Source organism: Pongo pygmaeus, chromosome X (assembly GCF_028885625.2).
Source record: "Pongo pygmaeus isolate AG05252 chromosome X, NHGRI_mPonPyg2-v2.0_pri, whole genome shotgun sequence".
NCBI lineage: Eukaryota > Metazoa > Chordata > Mammalia > Primates > Hominidae > Pongo > Pongo pygmaeus.
This window is the reverse complement of record NC_072396.2, coordinates 74,071,704-74,088,786: the sequence shown is the minus strand read 5'-3', so window position 1 is coordinate 74,088,786 and position 17,083 is coordinate 74,071,704. Positions and strand designations below refer to the sequence as shown.

General features: G+C 44.9%; 1 protein-coding gene across 1 annotated transcript; it reads left to right on the top strand.

Annotated features, from left to right (window-relative positions):
• Nucleotides 1-577: 577 nt before the first annotated feature.
• SLC7A3 (solute carrier family 7 member 3) lies at nucleotides 578-6,107 on the top strand. The gene is made up of 12 exons (XM_054470772.1): nucleotides 578-697; nucleotides 1,652-2,046; nucleotides 2,684-2,842; nucleotides 3,053-3,230; nucleotides 3,429-3,541; nucleotides 3,666-3,888; nucleotides 4,063-4,202; nucleotides 4,302-4,404; nucleotides 4,647-4,813; nucleotides 4,995-5,161; nucleotides 5,508-5,616; nucleotides 5,743-6,107. Exons 2-12 carry the CDS (start codon nucleotides 1,677-1,679, stop codon nucleotides 5,871-5,873), a joined length of 1,860 nt encoding a protein of 619 aa, XP_054326747.1. The 5' UTR covers nucleotides 578-697; nucleotides 1,652-1,676; the 3' UTR covers nucleotides 5,874-6,107.
• The last annotated feature ends 10,976 nt before the right edge of the window (nucleotides 6,108-17,083 follow it).

Genomic DNA, 17,083 nt, shown 5'->3' with positions numbered 1-17,083 from the left:
ATCATCTTCCATTCTCCTGCTGCCTGCATTAGAAACACCCACAGCTGAGCGTGAGCGCTGAAGGGTCGGGGTCCGATGTGTAGACAAGAAAGCTAAGGAAGAAAGACTGAGAGTGAGGTGGAGACTCCCCTGCTGTGTTCCGCTTCACTCCTGACACACACACACACACACACACACACGCACGCACCCAACTCCCCCCCTCCACCCCATCACACCCCACCTACCTTCCCCATCCCTGCCCAGAATCACTGGTCCTAACAGGGCACAGAGGTGGAAAATCCCATGGGTTCTTTGGCCAGGAAGCCTCTTATTGTCCTGTTCTGACGACCAGCGAGGCAAATGGGAAAAGACTGCCCTCCCCCTTTTCTCGCTCCCCGGCACGCCAGGCTTGCTAGTGAGGATGGGACGCAGTCTCAGGCCCCACGCAATCCTTTTGCAAAGCCAAGAAATGTGTGTTGTGTGTGTGTGTGTGTGTGTGTGTATTGTGTGTAGGGAGGAGGATTGGGGGTGGGATCCCATGACGTTACCGGCTCCGCCTCCTGGTGTATATAAGGGGCGCTTGGCGCGCAACGACCCCAAGCCGCAGCTTTGAAGCCTGAGCGGCCGAACTCGGCAGCTCCAACCCAACTCGGCTTAACTCCACCTCACCGAGCCCAATCTAAGACTCTCTGCTCCCTAGGTTTGCAACAGCTCTCTGGTAAGCGTTGGGGACCCACACGTGTGTCGGAGGGGGGACGGCGAGGGTCCGGGCGTACCTAGGATTCTCTGGCAACCATGGCATGCAGTTGCATCAACGGGGCCGTGACCTGTTGCTGGCGAGACCCCCGCCCCGGGAGTTAGGGCTCCCGTCTACACCCCAGCTCCAAACCATTTCTAGATGGGGGCAGGAAAATCTGGGACCTGAGTCGGGGGGCATCGGGTGGAACCCTTCCTCTCTGCTGAGAGGAGAATGCGAGCAATCTCGGGCTGCCCTGGGGCCCCTCTGGGGGCGCATCTCCAAATCTTTAGATGTCGAAGCCCCGCCTCGCTGTTGATGCTTGCAGGTCAGCCTAGCAGGGCTTGGGAGGAAGTAGGGGAACATTTGCTTACTCCCCTGGGCGACGGCTGCGCTAGTTGAGCAGTGTGAGCTTGGTGAGGAGGGATGGCATTGAGTCGGTGCTCACTTTTAATCTGCAGCGAGGTTGGTCCCCTCTCCCTCTGGGGGGTCTGGGGGCTGTGTCTGTTTGAAGCCCCGGGGGAAGCCCCTGGGTGGAGCTCTGTTTAATTCACAAATAGCCATAGGCCAAGGAACTGACACATTAGGTTTCAGGATTCCTGAGTTGAGATCAGGATAAACCCTATCAGTTTCTGGCAAGAGAAAGAGACCTAATATTGATTGAGCACTTACTAGGCGCCAGCCACTCTACTTCAGGGGGCTTTCACGTGCCATTTCTGAAATTAGCCCTTCCAAAAGCCTTGTAAGGTACTGTAATTCCTACTTGTTTATGAAGAAACTGAGGTTAGAGGTAAAGTGACTTGCCTTTGTCCCTTCCATATTCCCGTCCTCATTTCCCAATAGCTCCTTTGCTTGGTGGAGTGGGTCTTGTAATTCGCTTTCAGAGTTTAGGGATAATGAGCCCTATTGAGGGGTTTTTGTCTTGTTTTTCACCAGATCATCCTCTTCAATTCCTGCTAGAATGCCGTGGCAAGCATTTCGCAGATTTGGTCAAAAGCTGGTACGCAGACGTACACTGGAGTCAGGCATGGCTGAGACTCGCCTTGCCAGATGCCTAAGCACCCTGGATTTAGTGGCCCTGGGTGTGGGTAGCACATTGGGTGCAGGGGTGTATGTCCTGGCTGGCGAGGTGGCCAAAGATAAAGCAGGGCCATCCATTGTGATCTGCTTTTTGGTGGCTGCCCTGTCTTCTGTGTTGGCTGGGCTGTGCTATGCGGAGTTTGGCGCCCGGGTTCCCCGTTCTGGTTCTGCATATCTCTACAGCTATGTCACTGTGGGTGAACTCTGGGCCTTCACCACTGGCTGGAACCTCATCCTCTCCTATGTCATTGGTGAGATATGGTCGGGGAGGGAGGGAACTGCACAGCCAGCAAACGGGTTTTGGGTCAGGAAATCTGGGTGGAATGGTGAAGCCGAAGTATTCTTTATATTATTCACAGGACCTCAATCTCCCTAAATGTGTGGGTTTGTTGGGGGTCGGGGGTGGGGGTTGAAGGTGTGGAGAAATTGCTCATTCTACCCATCTCCGTCCTGGTTTCCTTAATTAAGTGAATGGTTTTGGTTCTTAAAAAGTAAGAATAGGCCAGGTGCAGTGGCTCACGTCTATAATCCCAACACTTTGGGAAGCCGAAGCAGACAGATCACCTGAGGTCAGGAGTTCAAGACCAGCCTGGCCAACCTGGTGAAACCCTGTCTCTACTAAAAATACAAAAGTTAGCCAGGTGGGGTGGCTTACACCTGTAGTCCCAACTACTCAGGAGGTTGAGGCAGGAGAATCTCTTGAACCTAGGAGGCAGACATTGCAGGGAGAGGAGATTGTGCCACTACACTCCATCCTGGGTGACAGAGTGAGACTTGGTCTCAAAACAAAACAAAAGTAAGAATAGGTGAAAATGGCAGGGACTTGTGTGAGCCTGGGGTCTGGGAAGAAGGGAACTTGATCACATGTTTCTCCCTCTGCTACACCAGGTACAGCCAGTGTGGCCCGGGCCTGGAGCTCTGCTTTTGACAACCTGATTGGGAATCACATCTCTAAGACTCTGCAGGGGTCCATTGCACTGCACGTGCCCCATGTCCTTGCAGAATATCCAGATTTCTTTGCTTTGGGCCTCGTGTTGCTGCTCACTGGTGAGGCAAAGAGCAGGGTATAATGGTGGGGGTTGGGCCAGGAGGGGCTAGTCCTTGGGGCCAGGGATAAGGATGGGGGATGGGCCTGAGAAAGGCTTAAGGGGGGTGATAATGGTGGGGAAGAAGAAAAGCTGGGAAGGAACCTAGAGGCAGGGAAACAAAGCTTGGACTGAAGACTTTCTGGGAGTCCTGAATGCATTTCTCCCACAGGATTGTTGGCTCTCGGGGCTAGTGAGTCGGCCCTGGTTACCAAAGTGTTCACAGGCGTGAACCTTTTGGTTCTTGGGTTCGTCATGATCTCTGGCTTCATTAAGGGGGACCTGCACAACTGGAAGCTCACAGAAGAGGACTACGAATTGGCCATGGCTGAACTCAATGACACCTATAGGTTAGATGGTCACTCTTAGGAGCTGCAGAGCTGGGAAAATGAAGGGGAAGAAGGGAATCTGCTGAAGGATTCTGGATGGGGATGGGAAAAAATGGGAGGCTGGGCTTTGAAGACCTAGCTAACTGGTTTGGCATTAGAGAAAAGATACAGAGTTGGCTGAACACACCCTTACCTTCTCCATCCCTTCTTCCACTCTAGCTTGGGTCCTCTAGGCTCTGGAGGATTTGTGCCTTTCGGCTTCGAGGGAATTCTCCGTGGAGCAGCGACCTGTTTCTATGCATTTGTTGGTTTCGACTGTATTGCTACCACCGGTAACACAGTCATTCCATTCTGTTTGGGGCTTGGGCACAGTGTGTGCCCAGGCTGTATGCAGACTGGGGGTGGTAGAGGAGTGGGCCTGCTTCCCTGATTTAGAACCTTGCGCCCTTCCTTCAGGAGAAGAAGCCCAGAATCCCCAGCGTTCCATCCCGATGGGCATTGTGATCTCACTGTCTGTCTGCTTTTTGGCGTATTTTGGTGTCTCTTCTGCACTCACCCTCATGATGCCTTACTACCAGCTTCAGCCTGAGAGCCCTTTGCCTGAGGCATTTCTCTACATTGGATGGGCTCCTGCCCGCTATGTTGTGGCTGTTGGCTCCCTCTGTGCTCTTTCTACCAGGTCAGTATCAAATGTTTGTTTTCTTCTGCTGTCAGAGTCTCAGGTTATAGCATTCAGTACCAGAGAGTACCCCTTAAAAGGGCTGTGAGGGGAAAGCGGAGACTCCTTAAACACACAGGCTTGGGAAGAGAGATCCCAGTCAACTCATGCCACCCTGGGCATTCTCCTCTCCAGCCTCCTGGGCTCCATGTTCCCCATGCCTCGGGTGATCTACGCGATGGCAGAGGATGGCCTCCTGTTCCGTGTACTTGCTCGGATCCACACCGGCACACGCACCCCAATCATAGCCACCGTGGTCTCTGGCATTATTGCAGGTAACAGACCGTCTTTCCCCTTCCCTTAGTTGTTTCGCTAACTTCTTTAACTTTGCCACTCCCTTCTCTCATTTCTTGTTTCCTGCCTATTAATTTTAGCATTCATGGCATTCCTCTTCAAACTCACTGATCTTGTGGACCTCATGTCAATTGGGACCCTGCTTGCTTACTCCCTGGTGTCGATTTGTGTTCTCATCCTCAGGTGAGACTCTCTTCCTCTGCATACTGTGATTTGGATTTTTATTCCTGGATGAGGAATGATGGAGATCTGCTCCTCTTTCCTCTTCTGCCTTCATTATTCCAACTTTCTTTGAGGAATCTGGGTATCTCACCCTGCCAAAAAGAACTTCCCTTAATGGTGATGAGGAGGGTTAAGCTGCCTGGGAGAAGATGATAAAGTGAGTAAAGGTTGTTCTTAATACTGCCATCTTACTTTTGCCTCAGGTATCAGCCTGATCAGGAGACAAAGGCTGGGGAAGAAGTGGAGTTGCAGGAGGATGCAATAACTACTGAATCAGAGAAGTTGACCCTATGGGGATTATTTTTCCCACTCAACTCCATCCCCACTCCACTCTCTGGCCAAGTTGTCTATGTTTGTTCCTCATTGCTTGGTGAGCAGTGGAATTTTTCTGGGGTGGCTCTGAGGTCAGCGTGATTGGGTGGAAGTGTGTGGTATTTGGTGGCTGAGAAAGAACTAGAGAGAGAGCGACTCTCCTTGGAATAGGGTTTCTAATGTCTTAGCATGTTGGTCTTAAGAGTTGGTTTTGATGTCTCTCAACTTGACCTTTGAAGCTGTCCTGCTGACTGCTCTTTGCCTGGTGCTGGCCCAGTGGTCAGTTCCATTGCTTTCTGGAGACCTAGTGTGGACTTCAGTGGTTGTGCTGCTCCTGCTGCTCATTATTGGGATCACTGTGGTCATCTGGAGACAGCCACAGAGCTCCACTCCCCTTCACTTTAAGGTAAATGAACTCTCTTTTTTCCTTGCCAGCCCATCTTGGGAGAATAGGCTCCAGATATCTTGAGGTCTAATAAAGTTCATAGATATTATTTAATTGAACATGAAAGGGAAGATATAGGAGGTACCTAGGCCAAAGACTTCTTCTCTGACCCTCTTTAGTTCCTTTCCAGTTCCATTTACCCAAACTGCATATTCTTGGAGTCTCATGAGGTATGCTAAATGAGCAGCTACTGAAATGCAGAGGACAAGTAAGAGTTGGACTCGCCCTTTTCTGGCCTGCATAGGATAGGGATCTCTTTCTAGGTCACCCTGTGGTATGTACAAAGAAGATTTTACTTTGTTTTCAGGTGCCTGCTTTGCCTCTCCTCCCACTAATGAGCATCTTTGTGAATATTTACCTTATGATGCAGATGACAGCTGGTACCTGGGCCCGATTTGGGGTCTGGATGCTGATTGGTAGGTATCCACTTGGGAAGAGTAGGCTTCTTTGGTGTCCTAGCCCAGCTCCTTTCCCTCTTGGTCTCAAGTAGGAGACCTATGAAGCCTTTACATCCCCACCTCACAGCTACCTTTCCCCACTAGGCTTTGCTATCTACTTCGGCTATGGGATCCAGCACAGCCTGGAAGAGATTAAGAGTAACCAACCCTCACGCAAGTCTAGAGCCAAAACTGTAGACCTTGATCCCGGCACTCTCTATGTCCACTCAGTTTGACATCGTCACACCTAAATGCTGTCTGGTCCCCTGCACAATAATGGAGAGTACTCCTGACCCCAGTGACATCTAGCCCTCCCCTGTGATGGTGGTGGTGGATACTAATACAGTTCTGTATGATGTGAAGGATGTGTCTTTGCTATTTCTTGTCTATTTTAACCCGTCTCCTTCTAAATGATGTCTAGCTGCTTACCAACTTTAAAAAATGATATTAAAAGAAAGTAGAAAAATAAACTGTGTCCTGTTTTTTACTTGCTAAAGATGTAGAGCCTGACTTTTAAGAGTGAAGAGCCTCAGAGAAGTGTCCTTTGTGTTTTCTCCAGTTACCACAAAAGCATCTGCTGTGCCTGTGGGTGCTTCTTGTTGAATCAGGGTTTGAGGAGGGTGGCGTAAGTAGGTAGCCATCCAGTCCAGTCACACTTAAAGGAATGGTCTTGAGATATGTTTTCCCCTCATTACACTTAAGGTTAGGTTTTGGATAAGTAGACAGCAACACTTGTCTCTGGGATTTGGGGTGGACTCTGATAGCAACACTGACGTTGGTTAGGGCCTACACTGAAATTATTGGCTTCTGTTCCACCTCTTCTAGTTGGACCAGTCCCAAACTCCTGTGACTGCCTGAGCATCAGAAATTTTGGCTGGGGTGTTTGGAACTGCTGGGAGGAGGGGTGGATAGTCAGGGGGTTTGGTAAGGGACCACATATATTAATATATGGATACTGATTTCTGCAGAAGTAGTAGGAAAATAGAGGTCAGAGCTCTGCTCAGACCGAGAACTATTCATTCATCCATTGATTTAACAAACATAGGTGAAGCTCCTATAAAACGTTAGGTCCTGTGGTGGGTGCTGGGGATACAAATGTGAATAAAACATAATCCCCACCCTCAAGGAACTCACAATCTTGTGGAGGAGACAAGCAGGTAAATATGACTATAAAACAATGTGATTTGTACCAGGGCAGTGCAGAGTGCTGTGAAAGCACAAAGAAGGACATGCTTGACATGAGTCTGCAGTAGATGCTTAAGAAGTGGACTGAGGGAAGGGCTTGGCTGTCAGTGTACAGTGTGCAAGAAACCACGGAAGTATGAAAAAACAGATTCAAATTGTGTTTGGGGTGTGGCATACAGTTTAATGTAGCTGGAGGGTAGCATATATGCAGCTGTGGTAAAAGATAAAAGGCTGTATACATGGCCTTGTATACTAAGGAATTTAGATGTTATAAGTGTGTGTGCGGAGAAAAAGAGGTGGTAAGGCCAGGTGCGGTGGCTCACGCCTGTAATCCCAACACTTTGGGAGGCTGAGGTGGCTGGATCGCTTGAGCCCAGGAGTTCCAGGCCAGCCTGGGCAATATAGTGAGACCCTGTTTCTACAAAAAATAGAAAAAATTAGCTGGACGTGGTGGTGCACATCTGTAGTCCCAGCTACTCAGGAGGCTGAGGTGGGAGGGATCCCTTGAGCCTGGGAAGTTGAGTCTGTAGTGAGCTTTAATAGTGCCACTGTACTTCTGCCTGGGTGACACAGTGAGACTCTGTTTCAAAAAAAAAAAAAAAAGGTGGGGAGTCACTGGACATCTGTAAGCAGGGAGATGGTTGGATTTGTGAGTGTGAGTCTGGCAGCAGCAAGGAAGATGACTTGGAAGTGAGTGGGACAAGCTAGAGCAGGAAGATAATAGCTGCCATTTGTTGAGCATTTATTATATTCCATTACTCTGCATACAATCTCATTAAGTCTTTTCAATAACCCTATGAAATAGATGTTAAGGTAGTTATTTTCTGCAGATGAGGAAACAGGCTTTAGGTGAGAAATATGCTTTAGGTCACATAATGTAGAAAGGTCAGAGCCAGGAAAGAAGCCCAGTTTTGTTTGACTCTGCAGCTTATACTCTAACCACTGTGCAACATTGCTAGTAGTAACTGGCTGCAGTCATTTGGGCAAAATATTTCAGAGTTTTGATCAGTTGAATGCAGGGGGTAAAAAAGAAGTGAGTGACATCCGGGTAAAGTTTCTAGGTGAATGATCAAACCATTAACTAATATAAGGGAGCATAAGAGGAAAAGAATATTTGGAAAATAATAATTCAGTTCCAGGTATGATGAGTTTATAAACATACATGTGCTTTTAGCTTCATATATAGGTGAAGATATACAGTCCTACAGTTGAAATTTGGAGCTAGGATAGAGGTCTGGGCTAAAGTTATAGATTTAGGAGTCAACAACTCAGAGGACAAATATAATGTGATAGAATCTGTGTGGGGCCAAAGATGACCTTCGGGCAAAATAAACTAAATCAAAAGAAGAAAAATATTTTGCAGCACAAATTGTATAATTTCCTTTATACACAAACAGCTCTTACATATCAATAGGAAAGAAATGAACAACCTGATAGAAAAATTAGCAAAGGATGTAAATAGTTTTCAGAAAAGAATATAAAACACCAATAAATAGAAGAGGGATGCTCAACTTCACTATTAAAGAAGTACGAATGAAAACAAACATGAGGTGTTAGTTCTTACCTTACAGACTGACAAACAAATTTAGATGACTAGGCAAAAGTGAGGCAATAAAGAAAGTGAGGCAAAAGTGAGGGTAAACAGGCAGTCTCATGCATGATGGTGCTATACATTTTTGTAACTTTTGTGGAGGGCAATTTGATGAGAAGAATTAAAAACACGTTCCTTTTCGTCTGACAATTCCACCCCACCACCTGAATTTTAAAATTTACATATGTATAGGAAAAATTTACATACGTACAAGGATGTTTACTTTTCTTTTTCTTTTTTTTTTGAGACCGGGTCTCATTCTGTTACCCAGGCTGGAGTGCAGTGGTGCAATCACAGCTCAATGCAGCCTGGAACTCCTGAGATCCAAGAGATCTTCCCACCTCAGCCTCTCCAGTAGCTGGGAAGGATGTTTACTTTTATAGGAATTTAAAAAATTATAGGAATTTTTAAAATTTACATATGTATAAACATTTTAAAAATTTACATGTGTATAAGGGTGTTTACTGTGGCATTGCTAATAATAGCATAAAACTTGGAAGCTACCTAATGTGCATCAGCAAGAAACTAGTTAAATTAGTTATAATACATTAATTCGGGGAATACTTAAGCAGCCATTAAGAGAATAAGAGAATTGTATGTGCCAATAGGTGATACAAAACACCTTCAAGATACTCTGTTAAGTAAAAATGAAAACAAAACTCAAGTTGCAAGGTGCAGAATACTTGTGAAAGAACAAAAGAGAATGTACTTATACATCATTTTTTTTTCTGGAAAAATATATAAGAAACTGTTAACCTCCAGTTTCTCTTCTGTACTTTTTCCTTTTTTTCCTTTTTTTTTTTTTTTTTTTTTTACTGTGTACAAACATTACTATTTTCATTCCTTTTATAATGCTCATAATAGCAAAAGATTAGGGGAACTCTAACATTTAAGGGATAGACAAAGGAGGGGGATTCAATAAAGGAGTTGAAGAAGGGATGACTGAAAAGACAGGAGAGTGTGTGGAAGTCTACGGAGGATAGAACTTTTCAGGAACAATGAATAGGCAATGCCCCAAGTCCACAATGCCAAATGCTGCCTAGAGAGCCGAGTTAAATAAGATAAGGACAGAACAGGGTTCACTGGTTTTTGTCGGTTAGGAGATAGTTGTTCATTTCAAATGTCAGGTGCTGGGGGTGGAAGCTGTGTTGCAGTGGGTTGAGTGAATAGAGGGTGAGGAAGTGGACACAATGGGCTATAGGTTAGCATTTCAGGCAGTAGCTGGAGGGAATTGAAGGAGAGATTTTTTTTTTTAAGGTGGGTGATTCTTGCATTTATATACTTAAAGAAGATTGTCAATAGGGAGCACTAATACATCCTGGTACTGCTGTTTAAATAACTCTCATGTGAAGGAGGAAGTGGTTCTGTGATTTGGTTCTCTAGTCAGTTCTCATTCAGTGCAGTGTTTCAGACATCTGAGTATAACCTTCATGAATTTTTCTCTACCTGTGTAGTTCCTGTACTATTTTAAAAAACCATATTTTAAAGCTTAAATGTACTTATTTTAAAAGGAAAACATTTTACCATGATCATAAGTAAAAAAAAGTATTTAATATTTTTCTAATATACATTTAAAGAAATATCTCACTATTAAAAAATGCTTGGCTGTGTAAAATAATCACACATACCACACTTTGGAAACATTCATGCAGTTGGGCACCATGCTTGAAGATGGAATTGAAAATTGCTTTAGGCATGGTCTAATCTTAATCTCCACAAGAAGACAGAGATCACATTGAATCAAATAAGTACAGAGACACAAAATAGGAAATAATAAATGCCCTAAGAGAGGTATACATGAAGTACCATGAGAATTCACGTGACGGAGTTCTTGCAAGGAGTTCTGGGAAGTCTTCACAGAGGTCAAGGCTTTTAAGCTAAAGCTTAAAGAATAGGTAAAATGTGTAATTTAGTGAATTGGAGTGACAGCATCCAGGAGGATGGAATCTTGTGTACAAAGGCAAAAAGATGGGAAAGCTTATAATTCAGCTTGCCCGGAGCCTAGGATTTTGAAGGGATGAAGAGGAAAAATAAGGCAGAAAAGGTAGGTTCCAGTGAGACTCTTTTTTTTTTTTTTTTTTTTTTAACTGGAGTCTCGATCTGTCACCCAGGCTGGAGTGCAGTGGTGCAATCTCAGCTCACTGCATCCTCTGCCTTCCAGGCTCAAGTGATTCTCCTGCCTCAGCCTCCTGAGTAGCTGGGATTACAGGTGTGTGCCACCTTGCCAGGCTAATTTTTGTATTTTTAGTAGAGATGGGGTTTTGCCATATTGGCCAGGCTGGACTCGAACTCCTGACCTTAAGTGATTTGCCTGCCTCAGCCTCCCAAAATGCTGGGATTACAGGCGTGAGCCACCTCACCCGGCCTTCCAGTGAGACTCTTGAGGACCACTAATTCGAGGGCCTGCAACTGAATGGCAATATGTGTTTGGATGAGTGTTAAGATAGGTGAAGGAGGCAGTGGTTCTGTGATGTGATCATATAATTCCTTCCACCTCTGCTACCTTGTTATGTACTCATAGCCTAGATCTTGCAAGAACGCAGGCCTCTGAAATTACTAATTCAAACATTAAATTCTCCACAAAAGATCCTGAGTAGCCAAAGTAATCTTTTTACCAAAAAGAACAAAGCTGGAGGCATCACTCTACTGCATTTCAAAATATATTACAAAGCTATAGTAATTATCTTGCTTGGAAAAGTTCAAGATTTGGCATCTGGTAGGAACCTCGGGCTGCTTCCACTCTTGGCGGAAGGGGAGCCTACACGGGCAGAGATCACATGGTGAAAGGAAGCAAGAGGAGTGAGGGGAGGTGCTAAGTTGTTTTTAGCAACCAGCTATCCTGGGAAGTAATAAAGAACTCATTTCCCCCACATCCCCGAAGGAGGGCGATAATCTATTCATGAGAGATCTGCCCTCATTACCCAGACACCTCCCATTAGGCCCCATCTCCAACACCGGAGATCAAATTTCAACATTAGATTTGGAGGAGAGGCTGAGCGTGGTGGCTCAAGCCTGTAATCCCAGCATTTTGGGAGGCCGAGGCAAGAGGATCACCTGAGGTCAGAAGTTCAAGACCAGCCTGGCCAACATGGTGAAACCCCGTCTCTACTAAAAATACAAAATTAGCAGGTGTGGTGACACACATCTGTAATTCCAGGTACTCAGGAGGCTGAGGCAAGAAAATCGCTTGAACCCAGGAGACAGAGGTTTCAGTAAGCTGAGATCGCACCATTGCACCCCAGCCTGGGCAACAGAGCAAGACTTTGTCTCAAAAAAAAAAAAAAAAAAAAAAGGGATTTGGAAGAGAAAGGCATCCAAACTATAGCAGTAATCAAGCAGCATGATATTAGGATAAAAACAGACACATCGACCAGTGGAATTGGATAGAGAGCCCAGAAATAAACCCACAAATCTATGGTGAATTAATTTTCAATGGGTACCAAGAACACAAAAAGGGGAAAGGGCAGTCTCTTTAATAAATTGAGTTGAGAAAACTGGATATCTACATACAGAAGAGTAAAAATGGACCCTTATCTCATCCATTATATAAGAATCAACCCAAAATGGATTAAAGACTTAAATGTAAGGCTTAAAATTGTTAAAATTTGTCTGGGCCCAGTGGCTCATGCCTGTAATTTCAGCACTTTGGGAGGCTGAAGCAGACAGATTACCTGAGGTCAGGAGTTTGAGACCAGACTGGCCAACATGGTGAAACCCCATTGCTACTAAAAATACAAAAATTAACCAGGCATGGTGGCGCACACCTCTAATCCCAGCTACTTGAGAGGCTGAGGCATGAGAATCACTTGAACCCAGGATGCAGAGGTTGCAGTGAGCCAAGATCACGCTGCTGCACTCCGGTCTGGGTGACAGAGCAAGACTCTGTCTTAAAAAAAAAAAAAAAAAGAGAAGAAAAGAAAAGAAAAGAAATGAAATTAAAACTACCAGAAGAAAACAGAGGAAAAGTTCCACGATATTAGTCTGGGCAGAGATTTTTTTGATATGACCTCAAAAGCACAGACAACAAAAGCAAATGGGGGCCAGGCACAGTGGCTCATACCTGTAATCCCAGAACTTTGGGAGGCTGAGGCTGGCAGATCAAGAGGTCAGGAGTTCGAGACCAGCCTGACCAACATGGTGAAACCCCGTCTCTATTAAAAATACAAAAAAAAAAAAATTAGCCTGGCATGGTGGGGCATGCCTGTAATCCCAGCTTCTCAGGAGGCTGAGGCAGGAGAATCGCTTGAACCTGGGAGGTGGAGGCTGCAGTGAGCCGAGATCGCACCACTGCACTCCAGCCTGGGCGACAGAGCAGACTCCGCTTCAAAAAAAAGCAAATGGGATTGCCTCTAACTAAAAAACTGCACTAGAGTGGAGACAACCCATGAACTGGAAAAAATATTTGCAAATTATACATTGGGTAAGGGGCTAATATCCAAAATATACAAGGAGCTCCAACTGCTTAATAATAAGAAAACAAACAACCCTATTAAAAGTGGGCAAAGCATATTTCTCAAAAGAAGTCATACAGGCTGAGTGTGATGGCCCACATCTGTAATCCCAGCAGGTTGGGAGTGCGAGGCCAGAGGATCTCTTCAGCCCAGACCAGCCTGAGCAACATAGGGAGACTCTGTCTCCACCAAAAAAAAAAAAGAAAAAAAAAATTAGCTGGGCATGGTGGCACATGCCTGTGGTCCCAGTTACTTGGGAGGCTGAGGTGGGAAGATTGCTTGAGCCTAGGAGGCCGAGGCTGCAGTGAGCTATGATTGCGCCACTGCACTCCAGCCTGGGTGACAGGGTGAGACCCTGCCTCAAACAACAACAACAACACAACAACAACAACAACAAAAACCCAAAACAAAACAAAACAAACAAAAGAGATAACATACACATGGTCAATAGATACCACTGGTCAATGAAAAAGTGCTCAACATCTCTACCCATGATCTTAGCCAAAAGGCCAAGAAGCAATTCAACATCTCTAATCATCAGAGAAATGCAGGTTAAAACCACAAGGAGATATTTTACGTCACTCCTGTTAGATTGTCTATTATTAAAAAGGTGAAAGATAAATACTGGCGAGGAAGTAGAGAAAAGGGAACGCTTATAAACTGTTGGTGGTATTGTAAATTAGTATGGCTATTTTGGAAAACAGTATGAAAGTTCCTCAAAAAACTAAGCATAGAATTACCATATAATCCAGTAATTCCACAACTGGGGATATTCCCAAAGGAATTGAAATCGGTATGCCAAAGAGATGTTTGCACTCCCTTGTTCATTGCAGCATTATTCACAACAGCCAAGATATGGAAACAACCTATGTATCCATTAAGGGATGAATGGATTAAAAAATGTGGTATACGGCCAGGCGCGGTGGCTCATGCCTGTAATCCCAGCACTTTGGGAGGCCGTGGTGGGCAGATCATGAGGTCAGGAATTCAAGACCGCTTGACCAACATGGTGAAACCCTGTCTCTACTAAAAATACAAAAAATTAGCTGGGCGTGGTGGCAGGCGCCTGTAATCCCAGCTACTTGGGAGGCTGAGGGAGGAGAATCGCTTGAACCTGGGAGGCAGAGGTTGCAGTGAGCCGAGACTGTGCCACTGCACTCCAGCCTGGGCAACAGAGTGAGACTCCATCTCAAAAAAAAAAAAAATATATATATATATATATATATATAATTCTGTCATTTGTGGCTGGGTGCAGCGGCTCACATCTGTAATCCCAGCACTTTGGGAGACCGAGGTGGGTGGATCATTGAAGTCAGGAGTTTGAGAAAATTCTGTCATTTGTGACAACGTGGATGAACCTAGATGATATTATATTAAGTGAGGTGAAATAAACCAGGCATGGAAAGACAAATACCATATTATTTCACCTATATGTGGAATCTAAAAAAGTCAAACTCATAGAAGTAGAGGGTAGAATGGTGGTTACCAGAGGCTGGAGGGAGTGGGGAGGTGGATAGCAAAAGGGGAGATATTGCCCAACAGGTACAAAGTTATAGCTAGATAGCAGGAATAAGTTATGGTGTTCTATTGCACAGCAAGATGACTGTCATCAATTATAATGTATTGTGGGCCAGGTGCAGTGGCTCATGCCTGTAATTCCAGCACTTTGAGAGGTGAAGTGGGGAGAATCGTTTGAGCCCAGGAGTTTGAGACCATCTGGGCAACATAGTGAGACCCTGTCTCTAGAAAAAAAAAATTAGTCGAGTGTGGTGGTGCACATCTGTGATCACAGCTACTTGGGAGCCTGAGGCAGGAGGATCACCCGAGCCTGGGAGGTGGAGGCTGCAGTGAGCTGTAATTGTGCCACTGCACTCCAGCCTAGGCAATAGAATGAGACCCTGTCTCAAACAAACAAACAAACAAACAACTAATGTATATTTCAAAATAGCTAAAAGAGGATTTTAAATGTTCTTACTGTGAAGAAATGATAAATATTTGAGGTGACAGATATGCTAATTATCCTAATTTGATCATTCCACAACATATACATGTATTGAAACATCACATTATATCCTATAAATATATATAATTATTATTTTTCAATTAAAAATAAGCCAAAAAACCCCACATTAAGTTTTCTTTGTAAAACTTCCCAAGCTTTTCTAGCTCACTGGCTCAAGTAACCCAGCTACAATTCTTTGGCCTCATGAAGACTCCAGTTCACTGCCCCTCCTACCACACACACTTTCTCTCTTTTCGTCACTCCTCCAATCCTTGTTTTTTCTGAGACATGATCTCACTCTGTCACCCAGGCTGGAGTGCAGTGGCATGATCACAGCTCACTGCATCCTCGACCTCCTGGGCTCAAGTGATGCTTCCATTTCAGCCTTCCAAGTAGTTGGGACTACAGGCACTGGCCACCATGTCCGGCTAATTTCTTTTTATGAGACAATCCTGTTGTCTAGGCTGGTCTGGAACTCCTGGGCTCAAGTGATCCTCCCACCTTGGCCTCCCAAAGTATTGGGATTATAGGCATGAGCCACTGTACCCGGCCTCCTCCAAACTTTGCTTGCTCTCCTTTTCACTTAAATTCCTGAATTTATTATTATGACTCTTGCAAATACCTTCAACTGCCTACACAATACTCCATAGTTCCCCTCCACCCACCTCCTGGAGGAATCCACACATTCATCTTCTTTATACTTTAACCTGTATAGTTCAGGATTGGTGGAGGCAATCACACAATGGGCAGGTTAATGATAATCAAGCTTAATCAACTAGGTCTTCAACATAGCTAAAAATCCCCCTTTACTCTTAATTCTCCAACTCTCTAAAACCACTCACTTACCTTATTCACATTCTTCAGATCTCTCCCTCCTACTCTCTGCTGTTGACTTTGCCTCATAATTTATTGAGAAAATGCATGCCCATCAGATAAGAACTCCTTCATTTTCCTGTGGATTTTAAAAAATGAAAATAGTGTCTCTTTTTCTCCCTAATGATAAAAATACGTGTTTATTGTGGAAATTTAAAAACACTGAAAAATGGGGCTGGGTGCTGTAGCTCATGTCTGTAATCCCAGCACTTTGGGAGGCCAAGGTGGGTGGATCCCCTGAGGTCAGGAGTTCAAGACCAGCCTGGCCAACATGGTGAAACTCCATCTCTACCAAAAATACAAAAATGAGCTGGGTGTGGTGGCGCATGCCTGTAGTCCTAGCTACTTGGGAGGCTGAGGCAGGAGAATCACTTGAACCAGAGAGGTGGAGGTTGCAGTGAGCTGAGATCGTGCCACTGCACTCCAGCCTGGGCAACAGAGTGAGACCCTGTCTCAAAAACAAAACAAAACAAAACAAAACAAAACAAAAATCAGCTGGGCGCAGTGGCTCGCGCCTGTAATCCCAGCACTTTGGAAGGCCGAGACAGGCAGATCACAAGGTCAAGAGATTAAGATCATCCTGGCCAACATGGTGAAACCCCGTCTCTTCTAAAAATAATTTAAAAAGTTAGCTGGGCATGGTGGCGTGCGCCTGTAGTCCCAGCTACTCGGGGAGCTGAGGCAGGAAAATCGCTTGAACCTGGGAGGCAGAGGTTGCAGTGAGCTGAGATTGTGCCATTGCACTCCAACCTGGGCAACAGGACAAGACTTTGCAAAAAAACAAAACAAAACAAAACAAAAAACTGAAAAATATAAATAAAGTAAAATTCTCCCAAATCTCACCACTCAGAGATAAACATTGTTGACATTTTGGTAAATACTCTTCCAGACATTTTTGTTTAAATATGCATTAGATTTTACATAAATACATACCTTTTCTGAAAACATTTTTCTTCTAAAATCTCAACAGTAGAATGTAGACATGTCCCTAGTTTTATAACTATGAAATTGTTATAAATTGTTGTCCAGGCTGGTCAACACTGAATTAAAAAGTGTTGACTGGTCTCAAGTGGTCCTCTTATCTCGGTCTCCCAAAGTGCTGGGGTTATAGATGTGAGGCATTAAGCCCGGTCATTTTTGCAACCATTTTTTTTTTTTTTTTTTTTTTTGAGGGAGCACCCAGATTTGAACCATCACAACAGTTTTACTTTTTCTTTTTCTTTTCTTTTTTTTTTTTTTTGAGATGGAGTCTCTCTTTGTCACCCAGGCTGGAGTGCGTGTCACGATGTTGGCTCCCTGCAACCTCCACTTCCCGGGTTCAAGCGATTCTCCTGCTTTAGCCTC

What these genes read in the sequence shown, in the direction of transcription:
- SLC7A3 (XM_054470772.1), top strand. Translation starts at nt 1,677, where the DNA reads ATGCCGTGGCAAGCATTTCGCAGATTTGGTCAAAAGCTGGTACGCAGA. An exon ending in CCTCGTGTTGCTGCTCACTG is followed by an intron (nt 2,843 to 3,052) that starts GTGAGGCAAAGA and finishes TTTCTCCCACAG; the next exon opens with GATTGTTGGCTCTCGGGGCT. An exon ending in TGGGGTCTGGATGCTGATTG is followed by an intron (nt 5,617 to 5,742) that starts GTAGGTATCCAC and finishes TTTCCCCACTAG; the next exon opens with GCTTTGCTATCTACTTCGGC.